Source organism: Gobio gobio (genome assembly GCF_949357685.1).
Source record: "Gobio gobio genome assembly, chromosome: 7".
Classification (NCBI taxonomy): Eukaryota; Metazoa; Chordata; class Actinopteri; order Cypriniformes; family Gobionidae; genus Gobio; species Gobio gobio.
In genome coordinates, this window is record NC_137103.1 from 3,384,257 (window position 1) to 3,401,010 (window position 16,754).

Here is a 16,754-nt window from a genome sequence, read left to right on the forward strand (position 1 = left end):
ATAATTTTGCCTGTTTTAATATATAAAATTAATATTCAATAACCCACTTCATTTTCAAGAAAAAATCTCTTATGTTGTTTTACTTATCTAGTGAAAGCATCTTAATTTAAGAATTTTTAGATATTTAGACTGGAAACAAGACAAAAATACTAATTAAGAAGAGCATTTTTTTGCAGTGTAGTTACAATTAAATTACGCATATCTACATGTTCTTTTAGTCATCTAAAACATATATTAAATGTTAATTTTTTACAACTCTTAACTAGAGAGCCATCAAATTAGACTTTTTACTAGTAAGTAAAAAACTGTCGAGAAACAATGGAGTTCAGTTCAATCATCGTTCTGAAGACGTAGTCTAAGCCAAAAACAATTTTCTCAGCTTTTTGCACAAAATGTTGCTTTTTTATGATACTTGCCCACATTTAAGTGTTGATTAAAAAGAATGCATGAAGCTAGAATAAAATGGTTGTTTAAAAGCAGAGGGTCTGTTCTTTCTTTTTGATATATTGCATGTTCAAACATACAATAAAGTATTCTGGGAGCTATGAAAACTTTGTGAAAATGACCAAAAATGCTGGCAACTTTTTTCAAAACCACTGGAGGGGTAAAGAGATGCATGGTATTTCCTTACCTCCTCTTGGCTCCTCTTTACTAGTGTATTCACACTGCCAATCGGAGGGTCGGGTGTTGGAGTTACTGCTGGTTTCGGGAAGAACACTAACACAGTACTGATGACCAGTCTGAAGGTTCTTCAGGACATGATGCTTGCTCGATATAGAGATATGTTCAGCCTAGGTTTAACAAGACAACAGTAGAAGACTTGTCACATCAGCTGAATTTCTCAAGTATAGTTTTAAACACAATCAACAAGCGTGTGAGCATCAACTGTGATTACATTATTGAAAATAAATCTAGATTTTAAGATATTACAAAAGAATTTACCAATTTAATAATTCAACAGTTTAAGTAAGAGTGATCTCAACCAGCCTAGAGCGACTCAAAATTGGGTGAATCTCACAAAACCTGTAAAAATCAAGCGTAGCGTCAGTTCTGGCAGGTCATGTTAGTCAAGCTATCAGCTAATCACGTCTACCAATAGGAATACGATGTCCTGCCAGAACCATAGCAATCCAAACTATATGCTAATAGTCAATCAATCATCTTTGACGATAGTGGTCATGACAGAACAGTAAATTAATGTTGGATCAAATGCAGTGATTAGGATGAGACCGATGCTGACCATACAACCCTAACTTTCCCTGGAACAAACCATAAATAAAAGTGCTGTAAATTAAAGAGTTTGTCAGCTGACCTATCTGAAGGATCAGTTGTAGCGCCACTTTCTGTATTATCAACACCAGGACAACACCATAAAGTGAATTTTTATTAACAACAATAACTTACATCTACTAATTGGATAACATGAATGGATAAAGTGCATGAGTTGGACGTCTGAGCAGATGGAAATAAACACTCACCTCACTCTTTTCAGCTTTCTTCCAACTTATATTGAAGGTCAGAGAATTGGTAAACTGACGTATTTGATATGTTATCCTTGTTTCAATGGGTATAGAGATGGATATATTCAGACAGTCTCCACAGCCAGACAGAACTACAATGGGTGGACCTATGATTGCTAAACAGAGCAAAAGCAAAGCCATTTTTAAAGACGAACTCTAGATCTCGGCATATACATGCAGACTGAAACAGAAAATATGACTTGTGTGTGATGCTAAAGTACTCACTGTCTTCATATGGTGTAAAGCTTTTGTGAACTTTCGCTGATGTTGTGTTGCCAAGCGCTGCCCAAACAGTGAAAGTGCAGCGATCATAGATGCTGCCCACTGTTTCAGAGACATCTACTGTTGTATTTCTGATCTTCCGCCATGTTGTTAACCTCTTATCGCAGCTGTGGAAATAATACATTAGTCTCTATATGATGGAAAGGGTTAGATTCCTCTGACATTTTGAGAGGACACACACCACGCAAGTCCTCTGCGATAAGAAGAGAATCAAGGGGAAACAAAATGGTTAAAGAGGAAATGAAAAAACCCAGATAACTCGCTCCTCTGCATCCAGCGCATTAAACCACGGAGATGTCACAACGTTTTCGCTCTAAGACAAGCTTGTTTAAATAGATAAAAGTTCATTTTCCCAGGCCGTTCACAATGTCCGCCATGACATTCTGAAACAGCGGAAACAATGTGGAAAAGTTAACGTCCTCTAATGTTCCTAATAACTTCCACAGGGTGGAAAACTGCCTTCACTAATTGATTAACTGCTCTGTCTTAACACGTGACCACATTACACACTGTAGCCATAAGCCAGACAGAATGCCAGCAGTCTATTTGTAGGAGCAGACTAGGTAAATCACCAAAGGAGATTGAGGGCCCTATCTTGCACCCAGCGCAATTGACTTTGTACACCGACGCATGTGTCATTCCTATTTTGCACCCGCGCAAAGCGCGCTTTTCCCTCCACAGAAGCACGTCGCTAAACTAGTGAATGAACTTGCGCTACCTGGGCGGTTCAGCGCAAAAAAGGAGGCGTGTTCCGGCGCAAACAATCCCTGGTGCTATTTTGCTGTTCCATTAAACAATTGCGCCACTGACCAGAAAAAACCTAGTCTAAAGTCAGTGGCGCGTTGCGCGTTGTTCATTATGCTATTTTAAGGGCGCATGCTTGACCATAATGTATAGCGTGCACAACGCGCATACACTTTGCTCATGTAATCTACACAGATGCAACAGTTATTTTTGCAAATCATAAATTGTTACACTAAAAAAATATTAACACATGAGATGACGGAAATCATTGTGGTGTGCCACGAAGATGTGAAAAAATAGGCATAAATCTAGCTTACAAATGATTCAGGCTAATTGTAGTCTAATAATTAAGGAGACCTGTTTGCCCAATAGTGGCAACTTCTGGCAAGACATATATGTATATCAGGACATCTGACAAATTGGTTTGTCCGTCAAGAACCAGGAAAAAGAATGGGTGAGGGTGGACGCAGCGATGTCCTCTGCTGGCGTCAGGTCCTGAGTAGAGGCAGATCCACCTCCCGTTACACGGCGTGCCCGATTGATGCTGGCAAGCTTGGACTTTCCCCGTCTTCTGATGTCATTGTAGCGCTTGCGGCACTGGTGCGACGTCCTGGGGATGCCAGCTGATGAAACAATTGTGGATATTTCCTCCCACGCCTGTTTAACCGACGCTATTTTGGGTGGGTTTCTCCCATCCCCATACAACACAACTTCTCTGTCTTTCACTGCTCTTACAAGCACATCAGTCTCCTCGGCTGTGAACCGCTCCTGGCGTGCGCCTGGTAAATACGCCATAATAATAGCAATCCATAATGGAACTTGCGCACCTGCTTTTACAGGGAATGTTGGATGACGCTCTGATTGGTTTATTCACGTTACGCCCAAACCACACCTATGAATAATGAAGCTACTTCAGACCAACCCATTTTAGATTTGCGCCGGGCGCAAGAGCCATTTATCCCGCCGGGAAAATAGCAACAGCGCCGAGACCCGCCCACAAAGTTACTTGCGCTTCGCGCTTTGACACTTGCGTTTCAGATCGTTAAAATAGGGCCCTAGGTCTCCATTGCCTCACAGAGAGCAGTTTGCTGACCACCAAACTAGGTACTGTTAGCGTTATCGTTTCAACCGCCTAGCAACTGTCCAGTTGCAAATTTATTATCTTTTAGTATGATAAAAAAAACAGCTTATTTATAACAACTTATTTGCCATATTGTAATAGGCTCTGCAAAGCATGTAACTGCTGAGAAGACATCCCAACCCATTTTTAAAAATATAATACTATCATGAATGTGCTGAAACTGATATTGCAACAAAGTAACATATTATTGGCAATATTCTTCCTGCAATATGCATTTGGAAATACCTCTTCAGTAACCCACCAGTCTTTTCCTGCTCAAAAGGCAGTGTCCAGTAGCCAAACCACTGAACCCACAGAAGTGAAGGTCAAGGTTAGGAACCACTGGCCATTAATCTTGCTGCTCACATGCAATTAATTATGACAGGACCCCTGTAAACGTAAAGGAGTTCACTCTGTTTTCCCAAAACCAAGCATGCAAAGCTCAGTTACATGTATTACCAGACTGTAAAGTGGGGTTTATTGAAGGGAACTGCTTTGTAATTGAATATACTGCTATACATTGTGAGCACAAGTCTGCCATGTCATCTAAATAGGCTTGTTGCAATCATGCCAGGCTTTCCCCCATCTCAGTCTCCCTCCAGCGAACACGATATGATTACCTTTGTTAAACTATTCAAATTTGAAGGGCAGCGAATTAATGGCAATTCCCTGTCAGAGTCTGTTTGCAAGCAGCAAAAGCCTTTGTTTACTCAGCTGCGCCCAATTAAAAACACATTATATTTACGGCGGCCTGTTTTCTATCATGCGCCGTGCACGTTTGTGATGATGTAAGATGAACGCAAATGCCCCAGGACTCAACAGAATCGAGTTGAGTGTGAAACCAGACCAACACTGCGATTGTTGATTGACTGTTGATTGATTGACAGCTGTTAGGTGCGGTATTGCCAGCGCCACCCTCTGGTTGCATGAGCGCCACCACCACATCAGCACAGAAAACATGGGGATAATCACACAACCTATTCAATATTCATTAATTAAATCAACTAATCGAGTATTGGAAAAGCGTGACTGATATTTACCTGGAAATCTTAAAGCACTGTTTACTAGTGTTGCTTTATGAGATGAGACGCAACAAATGCTGGCTATGTGATGACTAGAATTAAATGTATAATGCAATATTGTTGACGAATAAAAACGAGACTAAATAAGGTTTACAAAATAAAAACTATGCTAAAATGACGAATAAGACGAGTATGTTATCCACCTGTAAAAAATAACACTGGTACAACTTCCTGTGAGGCGGTGGAAGCAGTAAACCAATGCTATATTGTGTGCTAGTTAGTGGAGAGGCTAAGTGTTTTTCAGATCATTGGCAAGGTTTCAAAATGATCATTTATAGGCTGCTATTTTTTTTATCAGATGGTGTGGTAACACTTTACTTGAAGGGGTGTGCATAAGACTGACATGAGTTTTTATGCATGTTCATGACAACTGTCATTAAGTGTCATTCGCTCAATTATGTCATTTTTAATGCAAAGATGACATTATTTGAGATGTCTTAGTTATGACAACTTGACATAAACCAAGACAACATAACCTGTCATAAATCTTTTGTGGTACAAGCTGAATTTGTCATTAAAACGTCATTAAGTGTAAATACTCTGTTTTATAACAGCGTCGTGAATATTTCTCAGTTCATAATGTTTTTTTTTTTTAAGGTTTCCTAAACAGTTAATTACAGCATCCCACACATTTATATGTTCTTGAAATGCTTTTTTACATGATGGGTAAGTCTAGCTAAGACACCATCATAATGGCGAACACCTAAACAGTTTTCACTGTTATAAAATAATTTGACAGAGTATTGACACTTAATGTCATTTTAATGACAAATTCAACTTGTACCACTGTAGTTTAGGTCAAGGAAAATATTCATGACACTGTTATAAAATAATTTGTGAGTATTAACACTTAATTTGGATAATATTTAATATTTGACTACTTAAGTTTGATAATTAATCAGCTATGTCATGTTTATGACAGGTCATGTTGTCTTGGTAATGTCAAGTTGTCATGACAAAGGCACTAACAGGTTATGATGTATTGGTTTATGTCAAGTTGTTGAGCTAATGACACTTAATGACAGTTGTTATAAACATGCATACAAACTCCTTCATATTCATGACATGACACATGATTATGAAGGTGTCATGTCAGTCTTATGCACACACCCCTTCAAGAAAAGTGTTACCGATGGTGCCACAAGGGTTAAGTGAAGGTTACTGTGAAGCAACATGAATGACACACACTAAACATTTCAGTTTAGTACATTTATTATTTAATTAATAATATCACAATACAATAAATAATAAAATTTTCGTGCCCTTAATTGTCCTTACTTTACTGACCTTCCACAAAAGTGCTGGTGCATGACTACAACAGCGTCCTGGCCCTAATACATGAACATCGTTAGCAAATCTGGAGAGCTTGAATGACGGTCAACTGTTGAATGTCAATAAGCTTTGTTTCCATCCACCTATTTTTATGCGCATTTTGGGATATCGCATCAAAAAATGCTGAATGGAAACGCCAAGATGCGCATGAATACGCATAAAAAAAACGTATGCGCTCATTTGAGTCGGATACATTTTCTATCCGATGTGAAAACGAGCGCATAAACTACGATGGAAACGCTTAAAGTCCCGCTTGTTAACCGCGAACCGGAAGACGCTCCCACTTTTGACGCAAGGCTTCATGGGGCGTAGGAAACTTGTGGATAACGTTATTTTGTCGCGTTATTGTTATTATTTTGCAGTATAGCTGCAGTGAGACAACAAAGTTAAGTCTGACACAGATGGCCGGCCAGCCGGGGTTCGTCAGGGAGAAAAAGAAGAAGCGACATTTGTAATAATTTCAGTTACTCTCCAAATTAATGTATAAACAATTTAAAGACAGTATATTTTAAATATGTGTTGTAATTGCATCTTTTTATGCACCTGAAGGCCAGTATCACTGATGTCTCTATGAAACATTAATGACGTTACATTACAGTATAACTGAAAGCTCCCAATTTCAACATTTATTAGGCTTTAAAAAAACAACTTTTAATTTAAGTGAACTTAAAACAATCTTTACATAAACCCAAAATAATAAATGTTATATTTACCCATGGCCTTCCCTGTTATACATATACAGAAATGTAATAGTTATCTTTCTTAACTGCATAAATAATAAATGAAATATAGATGAATCATCATTAAAGCTACAATTTTCTCTGTTCCCGTTGTTCTTTGATGAACATTAATGACATCATCATCAGTGCTACTGTCTCTTTAAGAACAGCCGCGGATCTCATTTCCTCACAACTCTTTAAGTTCATTTAAGACGTTATTTAACTAATTTAAGACTCTAATATGAGAATACTCAAAATCCTCTGTGTTATTGTTTGTTCAAGAGCAAAAGAGAACTCGATGTGAGCAGGAAACTAACGCGAGTCTATCTATGCGTCGTGTGTGTGTGTGTGTGTGTCCTGATTAGCTGACATGAGACGCATCCACACAGACAGGACACTGACACACACACACACACACACACACACACAGGACATTGGCATACAGCGCGTTCGCTTGTGTCTTGTCACGCTTGGAAGCATTTACATGAATAGGAGCGTGATGATCATGTAACGCTAAGCAAAAATGGATATAAAAACGGACGCTGCGTTATTTGCGTTAAATATTTTTAATGCGTTAAGCTGAAAAAATTAATCCCAGCAAAAATCAATTTGCCCAGCCCTAAAAATTATATATTTTCTGTCTGATTTTTGGATCCGAAGCCACATGAGATCACAGAAGGTTATTTAATAAAACACACTTGTGATTTTAATCTCATAAATTGATGTGTATTGATGGTGTGCTAAGTTAACATGCTAGCTAGCTCACCTAGCTGAGCAAATACGTTACTTTTATGAATAATTTTGAATAGTAAAACTGAAATGTTTCTATTTTCAAGAAGGGCATTTGATAGAGTTTAAGAAAGAAGTTTGATCATGGAAATGAGGGATTAGATCTGCGTGAAATTAAAGTCGTCAGTGATAACAATGAAGACAAAAGAATAATAATTAGAGCCATAACCAGGCCGGAGGGTGTGAACGTGACTCTGAACGGGCAGTTTGCACCTCAAAACTATAGAGACAATACACTGAAGATGACAATAAACATCAGTCTTCTCAAAATAACGTCACATGACACAATTTCAGTAGCCGCGTTTCCATTACAGATTTGCGCAAAACTTTTGCAATATTTTCTAAAAGTCGACAAAAAAATATTGCGAAATGACAACGTTTCCATTAACTGATGTTTTGCGACTAAAACATTTTTTTTCCTCTCGTGATAAATCATTCCAAAAATCATGCTACGTATGTTGTTAGGTTTATGTATATCCAGCCACCGCACGCCATTATTATTAATGGTAAGAGACGCGTGTGTGTGTGTTATAGCACTGATGGCAAGGAAAGCACCTTATACTTGAGCGGCACATATGAGGTGTTATGATAAATTGTGGCATTTTATATTCTATTGTTTTTTTCTGAGTTTAATAAAGAACTCGTCTTCTGTCCAAACACACCATCATCTGTAAAGAATGATCGACTTTTACATACGCAGGTCATTGTGACGCATTGCTGCCACATACAGAGACGAGCGAAAAGTTTGAATCTTCATGGTGGTAACAACGTTTTTTTACCACTTCGTTATTTTGGCTCGGAATTTCGTTTTTTGGAAATATAAACTGAATTTAGAAATGCTTTTGAAATGAAAAACTTTGCGTTTAATAAACAAAATATATATTTGAAATGAAGACGGCGTTTGGAGTGGAGAATAATCTGTTCCCTGAGTCACGGCCTTTGCTGTTATCATGAGTAATAAAAGGGAGTAATAAGTTAGTGAGTAATAAGGGGTAAATAAAGGTAGACAGTTTATAGTTTATAATTATGTCTTGCACTGATCTGTATGGCTAAAAATGACGGAGTATTTTAAGTTTCCGCTGGAATAAGGAAAAAATTCATCAAAAGGCGACGACTTCGTCGGAAAGAGGGTTAAAGAAAACGTAGCCTATTTAGTTTCATATAGTTAGGCTATGTCTAAATATTATAATATTGTAATTTCATATGTTGATTATGAAAAGTGAGCAGCATGAGTAAAGCTAATCAGATGCACATATGTCTGGAGACATGGATTTTGAGCACAATTGAATTGTGTTTTCTAGAAAGTCTTTCTTTAAAATTAATTTTGTTTTGTATAAATTGTATTTTAATTTTGATCAATGTTTAATCAACTATTTGGCTGTAGGCTATATTTAATAAATAAGAAGCAAACCAAGATCGTCGGGAATGGATAGACCTAGTCTTTGAGCAAGGCTGAAACATAGACCGTAAAAAAATATGGAAGACGCGACTTCATTGACTTCCGCTGACCAAAGTTGAAGCATTCATAGGCCCGCACACGCATTGACGCGTTTCTATTGGGCGTATTTTCAATTCGCGATTTCAATTTGCGCAATTTGAAGGGTAATGGAAACGCGGCTACTGTAACTTTGGTGAGAATATCCTAATGCCCATTATGAACACCTTTATAGTGCATTACACATGTGTTATATCCACTTGTTGTCTGAATGGCTTGGCTCAGGTGTTCTTGGAGAAGACTCACCGCTGTCTAAGGCTGAAGACGGCCCCTGGAGGAGAACCTATCCCAGGATTCCACTGTAAGATGTGCCGGAAGTTGCGTGACACTATTGTAAGGTTGGCAGGAGCAGGGATTGTGTGGAGCACTAGAGCAGAACACAGGACACACAACACACACATATAATCACTAAATGATGAAGCTCGTATCATTCAATAAACAACACAGGAACAGAAACAAGCAAATCTGAGTCATAATTCCTCATATTGTTAGATTTCCGTCATGTGGTTGTCCTTGTTTTAAAGATATTTGCAGTGTTTGTGTCTCGTTCACACTATTAGCTTGTTAAACACAACTAGTCTTAAGTGTCATCTAATTGTTGTCTTCCTTTTAAACCCTAAAAAGGAAAGATATTAAAGAGACAACATAAAATAATTGAAAAAAAAAGATATTTGCCTTAATATTTGCCTCTGTGGCCTTTGAGCCACAGATCAAAAATATGACTAAATTATAAGATAAAATGTTAAAATATGATTTAAATGTCCACATTATTAGATAAAAAGTCAAAAATTTAACATGCTAAGTCATAATTATAAGATAAAATGTTAAAATATGATTTTAAATGTCCACATTATTAGATAAAAAGTCAAAAATATAACATGCTAAGTCATAATTATAAGATACAATGTTAAAATATTATTTTAAATGTCCACATTATTTGATAAAGTCAAAAATAGGACATGCTAAGTCATAATTATTAGATAAAATGTTAAAATATGATTTTAAATGTCCACATTATTAGATAAAAAGTCAAAAATATAACATGCTAAGTCATAATTATTAGATAAAATGTTAAAATATGATTTTAAATGTCCACATTATTAGATAAAAAGTCAAAAATATAACATGCTAAGTCATAATTATAAGATACAATGTTAAAATATTATTTTAAATGTCCACATTATTTGATAAAGTCAAAAATAGGACATGCTAAGTCATAATTATTAGATAAAATGTTAAAATATAATTTTAAATGTCCACATTATTAGATAAAAAGTCAAAAATATAACATGCTAAGTCATAATTATTAGATAAAATGTTAAAATATGATTTTAAATGTCCACATTATTTGATAAAGTCAAAAATATGACATGCTAAGTCATAATTATTAGATAAAATATTAAAATATGATTTTAAATGTCCACATTATTTGATAAAGTCAAAAATATGACATGCTAAGTCATAATTATTAGATAAAATATTAAAATATGATTTTAAATGTCCACATTATTTGATAAAGTCAAAAATATGACATGCTAAGTCATAATTATTAGATAAAATGTTAAAATATGATTTTAAATGTCCACATTATTTGATAAAGTCAAAAATATGACATGCTAAGTCATAATTATTAGATAAAATGTTAAAATATGATTTTAAATGTCCACATTATTTGATAATGTCAAAAATATGACATGCTAAAAAATGTTAAAATATGATTTTAAATGTCCACATTATTTGATAAAGTCAAAAATATGACATGCTAAGTCATAATTATAAGATAAAATGTTAAAATATGATTTTAAAAGTCCTCATTATTAGATAAAGTAAAAAAAAAGACATGCTAAGTCATAATTATAAGATAAAATGTTGAAAATATGATTTTAAATGTCCACATTATTAGATAAAAAGTCAAAAATATGACATGCCAAGTCATTGTGAGATGAACCGTTGAAATTATGAAATTCTGAGATAAAAATTCTAGATTTTGGATTTAAAGTCAAAATCATGACTTAATCTAAATTATGATTAAAAGTCCTCATTATGAGATAAAAAGCTGAAATTAAGATTTTAAATTATTACCAAAACACAGACATTTAAGAGATGAAATCATGCTAGTTTTTTTAAAATGCGCTTTTAATTATTTAATTCACACTTATAATAATAATATTTGCATTGTTTCATGTTGTGCAATATATTTTTTTACATGCGTTTTTACATTTTCATAACAGTTTTCATAACAGAAATTACTTTTCATTTAATCTTTTCATACATTTTCATGATTTGTTTTGATATTGTGTGTAATATGAACATTTCCTGGACTGAAGCAGCTTGGGTTCATACATCCTTTTTAATTTTTCTTTATGATGTTATTGTAAACGTCAAATATGACACAGCATGCTTTCCCATCTCTTAATTATGCAATGAAGGGCATATATGAGCCATAAAGCCTGATGTATGAAATATGATCCTCAACAAAACACACGTGTGGATATATACACACACACACACACACATTTGCATTTGTTTTTGATGGGTATCATATTTCACACACACACACACTTTTTTGTTGACCTAGAACAGAATTGACTATAGCTAACTAAATGATGAATGAGTAGTTGTGTATGGTTGATCAGTACCTGAGATGTAGAGAGACATGAGGAAAAGATGGCCCATGTGTGCTGTCGTCATGGTGACTGTCAATCATCATCACCAGCAGCAGCAGACACACACTTCAGCTGCACCTGAGAAGGGTCAATCACACACACACACACACACACGTGTGAATATGGTTTATCTGACACACATAACTGTGAACAGAGCCGCACCCACAGCATCCCTGAGGTGTGTAATAAAGGTTGTGAAATAATGGCTGCTCTGATACTGCATAACAGCCTTCTCACCTGAGCTGTGATTGGTCTGTCAGCGCTCATCAATGTCTGAGATGACCAATCAAATCAGAGTAGGCGGGGTTTATGTTCACAGAAGCTGCTGAGGGCAAAGTTTAGCAGCGACTCGGCCTCAAGTGCGAGATATGACTAAACTAAACATTTCATATCTGAGCTGCTTCTTTAAGGCAGAAATGTTAAGTAAATGACAAAAATATTCAGCCAAATTAATACACTTTTGTCTAATTTCGCCATTTTGAATTGAAATAGAGTGTCATTTATAAAATAATTAACAAATAAGAAATATTAACAAAGCCGTTTTCTTCAGATTAGGCATAAGATTAATAATAATGAATGTGTGCATATTGTGAATTAATTTAATACATTGAGTTACCCACACTCTAAAAAATGCTGTGTTAAAAACAACCCAAGTTGGGTTGAATATGGACAAACCCAGCAATTGGGTTGTTTTAACCCAGCGGTTGGGTTAATGTTTGCTTAAAACAACCCAATTGCTGGGTTTGTCCATATTCAACCCAACTTGTTTTTTTTTTTTAACACAGCATTTTTTAGAGTGTAGCTTTCCTGTTAGCCTTCGAAAACGATTCATAAAACATATAAATATCAGTTAAACATGTGTTTATTTTCTTCACTGACGAAAATGGAAAATCTTAATCAGTCATATCTGCCCACTGACATGGTTTTTAATGTTTTGGCGTTCAGAACATCTTAAAATGCACATATGTAGATCATAGAAATCTAAATTTTCAAGGGGCCATGCCCCCGAAACGAAATAATAAACAGCCAATATCCTAATATGCATACTAATAAGCTACTAGTTAGGCTAATAGTGAGAATTGGACCCTTAACTAAAGTCTTACCAATGTTTTTTTCATACCCTCACGTCAGGTCTTAAAGGGACAGCAGTTATTTATTATTCAAACTACTAATAGACAAACGGTCACTTACTGCTCTTGACTGATTAACTTGTGTAACTTTAATGGATTAATCTGAATTAAATTTTTTACAATGAAGATTATCCAATGTTATTTTAAACTTGATTACTTTTTTATATTCAGTTTCTTACCTGAATACTGTTAGCCCTACCTGAAAAAATAAAGAAGTCTATTTCATTTGTATCTTTATTCTATTGTATTTATTTGTGCTATTGTTTGTAATTTGTGTTTTATTACTGTTTACTCGTCTTTTTAAAGTCACTGTGAACTCCAGCTTCCTTGAGCTGTGTGTGAGCTATTGAAACACAACTAGTTAGCAAATACGTGTGAGATAATTGTAATGGTAATTGATCAACGTTTATTTAAAGCTTTATCATATGAAGTGATCTCTTCAGAAGAAATGTTTAATTGCTTGGACTTTGGACAAAAAAATTAATTATATTAAAAATATCTATTTGGCAGTATATGCAGCGTTCTTCCCCCGTGGTATCGAATATCGATACTTTTGTAGGTATCGTATCGAAGTGAGAAATTCCAGTATCGTGACAGCAGTAGTTGATGACACACCTCAGCGCGCTCACAGGCTGGAGAAGCTGTGATTGGGTCATTCGGGATCAGACTCAGGTCTGTAACGCCAGCTCGCAAAGCCCTACGTCCCGGGGCTATGTGCTTTTCAGACAGGCTATCACCGGCCAGCCGACGTATGTGTGTGTGCGGTTCGCCGTTATATTCACTGATAATCGTGCGAAATGATACAGAAATATCATTCCAATCAATGGCGGGTGGATGAGAGAGGAATCATTGAGTTTGTTTGATACAGATATTTTGCGATTCCTGGCTGTGGCCGATTCAGGGGAGCAGAAGCTCATTAAATATGCAAATCTTATCCAATTAGCCGTGGGCGTTTACTTCCAAGTCTTCAGTGCGGCACGCCCATCAAAACCCAGCGTTTCTCCAGAGAGCCTCAAAACCAGGGCAGAAAATAGCCTATTACTGATCATTATGATGTTTCTGACTGTAAAAACCATGCGAACGTCATAAGTTGACCTCAGACAACAGTATAACAAAATAAAAAAAGCCAGTTCATGACCCCTTTAAACATGTGTGTGTGTGTGTGTGTGTGTGTGTATGTGTGTGTGTGTGTGCTGCACGTGCCTGTGTGTAATAATCAGAGTGTGTGTGTGTGTGTGTGTGGGCATGTTTTTGTGAAATATCAGGACGTTCCCAATGTCCTCACTTTTCAAAATGCTTATAAATCACAGAATGAGTTTTTTCACAGAAAGTGAACTGCACAGTCTCCTGTGTGTGTGTGTGTGTGTGATGGGTAGGTTTAGGGGCAGTGTGTGTGTGTTTGTTTGTGTGTGTGTGTGTGTGTGTGTGTGTGTGTGTGTGTGTGTGTGTGTGTGTGTGATGGGTAGGTTTAGGGGCAGTGTGTGTGTGTGTGTGTGTGTGATGGGTAGGTTTAGGGGCAGTGTGTGTGTGTGTGTGTGATGGGTAGGTTTAGGGGCAGTGTGTGTGTGTGTGTGTGTGTGTGTGTGTGTGTGTGTGTGATGGGTAGGTTTAGGGGCAGTGTGTGTGTGTTTGTGTGTGTGTGTGTGTGTGTGTGTGTGATGGGTAGGTTTAGGGGCAGTGTGTGTGATGGGTAGGTTTAGGGGCAGTGTGTGTCATGGGTAGGTTTAGGGGCAGTGTGTGTCATGGGTAGGTTTAGGGGCAGTGTGTGTGTGTGTGTGTGTGTGTGTGTGTGTGTGATGGGTAGGTTTAGGGGCAGTGTGTGTGATGGGTAGGTTTAGGGGCAGTGTGTGTGATCGGTAGGTTTAGGGGCAGTGTGTGTGATGGGTAGGTTTAGGGGCAGTGTGTGTGTGTGTGTGTGTGTGTGTGTGTGATGGGTAGGTTTAGGGGCAGTGTGTGTGTGTTTGTGTGTATGTGTGTGTGATGGGTAGGTTTAGGGGTAGTGTGTGTGTGTGTGTGTGTGTGTGTGATGGGTAGGTTTAGGGGCAGTGTGTGTGTGTGTGTGTGTGTGTGTGTGTGTGTGTGTGTGTGTGTGTGTGTGTGTGTGTGTGTGTGTGTGTGTGTGATGGGTAGGTTTAGGGGCAGTGTGTGTGTGTGTGTGTGTGTGTGTGTGTGTGTGTGTGTGTGTGTGTGTGTGTGTGTGTGTGTGTGTGTGTGTGTGTGTGTGTGTGTGTGTGTGATGGGTAGGTTTAGGGGCAGTGTGTGTGTGTTTGTGTGTGTGTGTGTGATGGGTAGGTTTAGGGGCAGTGTGTGTGTGTGTGTGATGGGTAGGTTTAGGGGCAGTGTGTGTGTGTGTGTGATGGGTAGGTTTAGGGGCAGTGTGTGTGTGTGTGTGATGGGTAGGTTTAGGGGCAGTGTGTGTGTGTTTGTGTGTGTGTGTGTGTGATGGGTAGGTTTAGGGGTAGTGTGTGTGTGTTTGTGTCAGGGATGGAAATTAAATTTTTTGTCCACCGGCCACTGTGGCTAGTGGATTTCAAAATCTACCAGCCACTCAATGTTTTTACCAGCCATTTCTTGTTTTTAACCGACAATGTGTAACTGCATGTGAAAATTAATGCTACAAGCTCTACAATACTTCAGCAGTTTATTTAATCTCAAGTCTCAATGAAATACTGGCATTTTCTCTTTCTCTCTTATACACACACAAACCATGAACTGATATTAATTTCTTAAAATGAGTAGGGCAGATTAATGGATGTGGCATTTGGATGATTCGTGGTCTTTTATGGCTTACAGTTTTAGGTTTTTAGTCCCAACAATGAAACTATTAGTTTTGGCATCTTCTGAAGCGTGTTGACGACATACTAGGGTTGCCACCTTCAGTGTGGCAAAATAAGGGACACCCATTCACGACAATGTAACATTTTTATATTATTTTACATTTGATTATTTAATTTATTTCTAAAGCCTATTTGGTGCACTTTAATAATAATAAATAATAATAATAAATTTTATTTGTACTGCACTTTACATTTGGAACAAATCTCAAAGTGCTACAGTTAAGATCATTTAAGAAGGATAAAATACTAATAGATTGAATGGTTAAAAGTCATAAGTTCTCCTAAAAAGAAATGTTTTTAGTCCTTTTTTAAAAGTCTCAGTAGTTTGAGGTGCCCTCAGATGGTCGGGGAGGGCAATCCAAATCCGAGGAGCGGCAGAACAGAAAGCCCGATCACCCATAGTGCTGAGCTTTGTCTTGGGGAGAAGGAGGTGGTTTGAGTTTGTTGATCGAGTTGTAGTTGAAGGTGTGAGTAGTTCTTTCAGATAGGGGGGGGCATTTCCATAGATGCACTGGTGGGTTAGAAGGGAGACCTTATAGTCAATCCTGGCGGGAACAGGAAGCCAGTGAAGTGAATGGAGAATGGGTGTGATGTGATCGTATTTTCGAACTCTCATCAGGATCCTAGCAGCACTATTCTGAACGTACTGCAGTCTCTGCAAGCTTTTGTTAGGGATCCCGGTGAGAAGTGCGTTACAGTAATCCAGTCTGGAGGAGACAAAGGTGTGGGCCAGTTTTTCAGCATCTGCTAAGGATAGCGTTGGACGGAGTTTTGCAATGTTTCTGAGATGGTAGAAAGATGTTTTGCAGAGGTTTTTGATATGGGCTTCAAAGCTGAGTTGTGGATCAAATCTTACACCAAGATTGGTGACAGTTGTGGAGAGGGGAACGTCATGACCAGAGAGTGTTATACCAGTTATGGAGGAAGACTGGGTTTGATGTGGAGTGCCAACAAGAATTGCCTGAGTTTTAGAGCTGTTTAACTGGAGGAAGTTGTGCTTCATCCACATCCTTATCTCCTCCAGACAGGCGGTGAGTG

General features: G+C 37.3%; 1 protein-coding gene across 2 annotated transcripts in view; it reads right to left on the reverse strand.

Moving 5' to 3' along the window:
• Positions 1-16,754, reverse strand: part of crfb1 (cytokine receptor family member b1) — a 35,119-nt gene that overhangs the window by 5,983 nt on the left and 12,382 nt on the right. Inside the window, exons 3-7 of one of the 2 annotated variants that reach the window (XM_079821843.1) lie at positions 11,723-11,827; positions 9,330-9,450; positions 1,746-1,909; positions 1,479-1,636; positions 632-791 (exon numbers count right to left, since the gene is read on the reverse strand). In XM_079821843.1, the coding sequence (XP_079677969.1) occupies positions 632-791; positions 1,479-1,636; positions 1,746-1,909; positions 9,330-9,450; positions 11,723-11,774 (655 nt within the window). In that variant the 5' untranslated portion in view covers positions 11,775-11,827. Of the gene's footprint in view, positions 1-631; positions 792-1,478; positions 1,637-1,745; positions 1,910-6,035; positions 6,080-9,329; positions 9,451-11,722; positions 11,828-16,754 lie in introns of those variants that run through there. The other variant, XM_079821844.1, reaches the window with a different exon arrangement.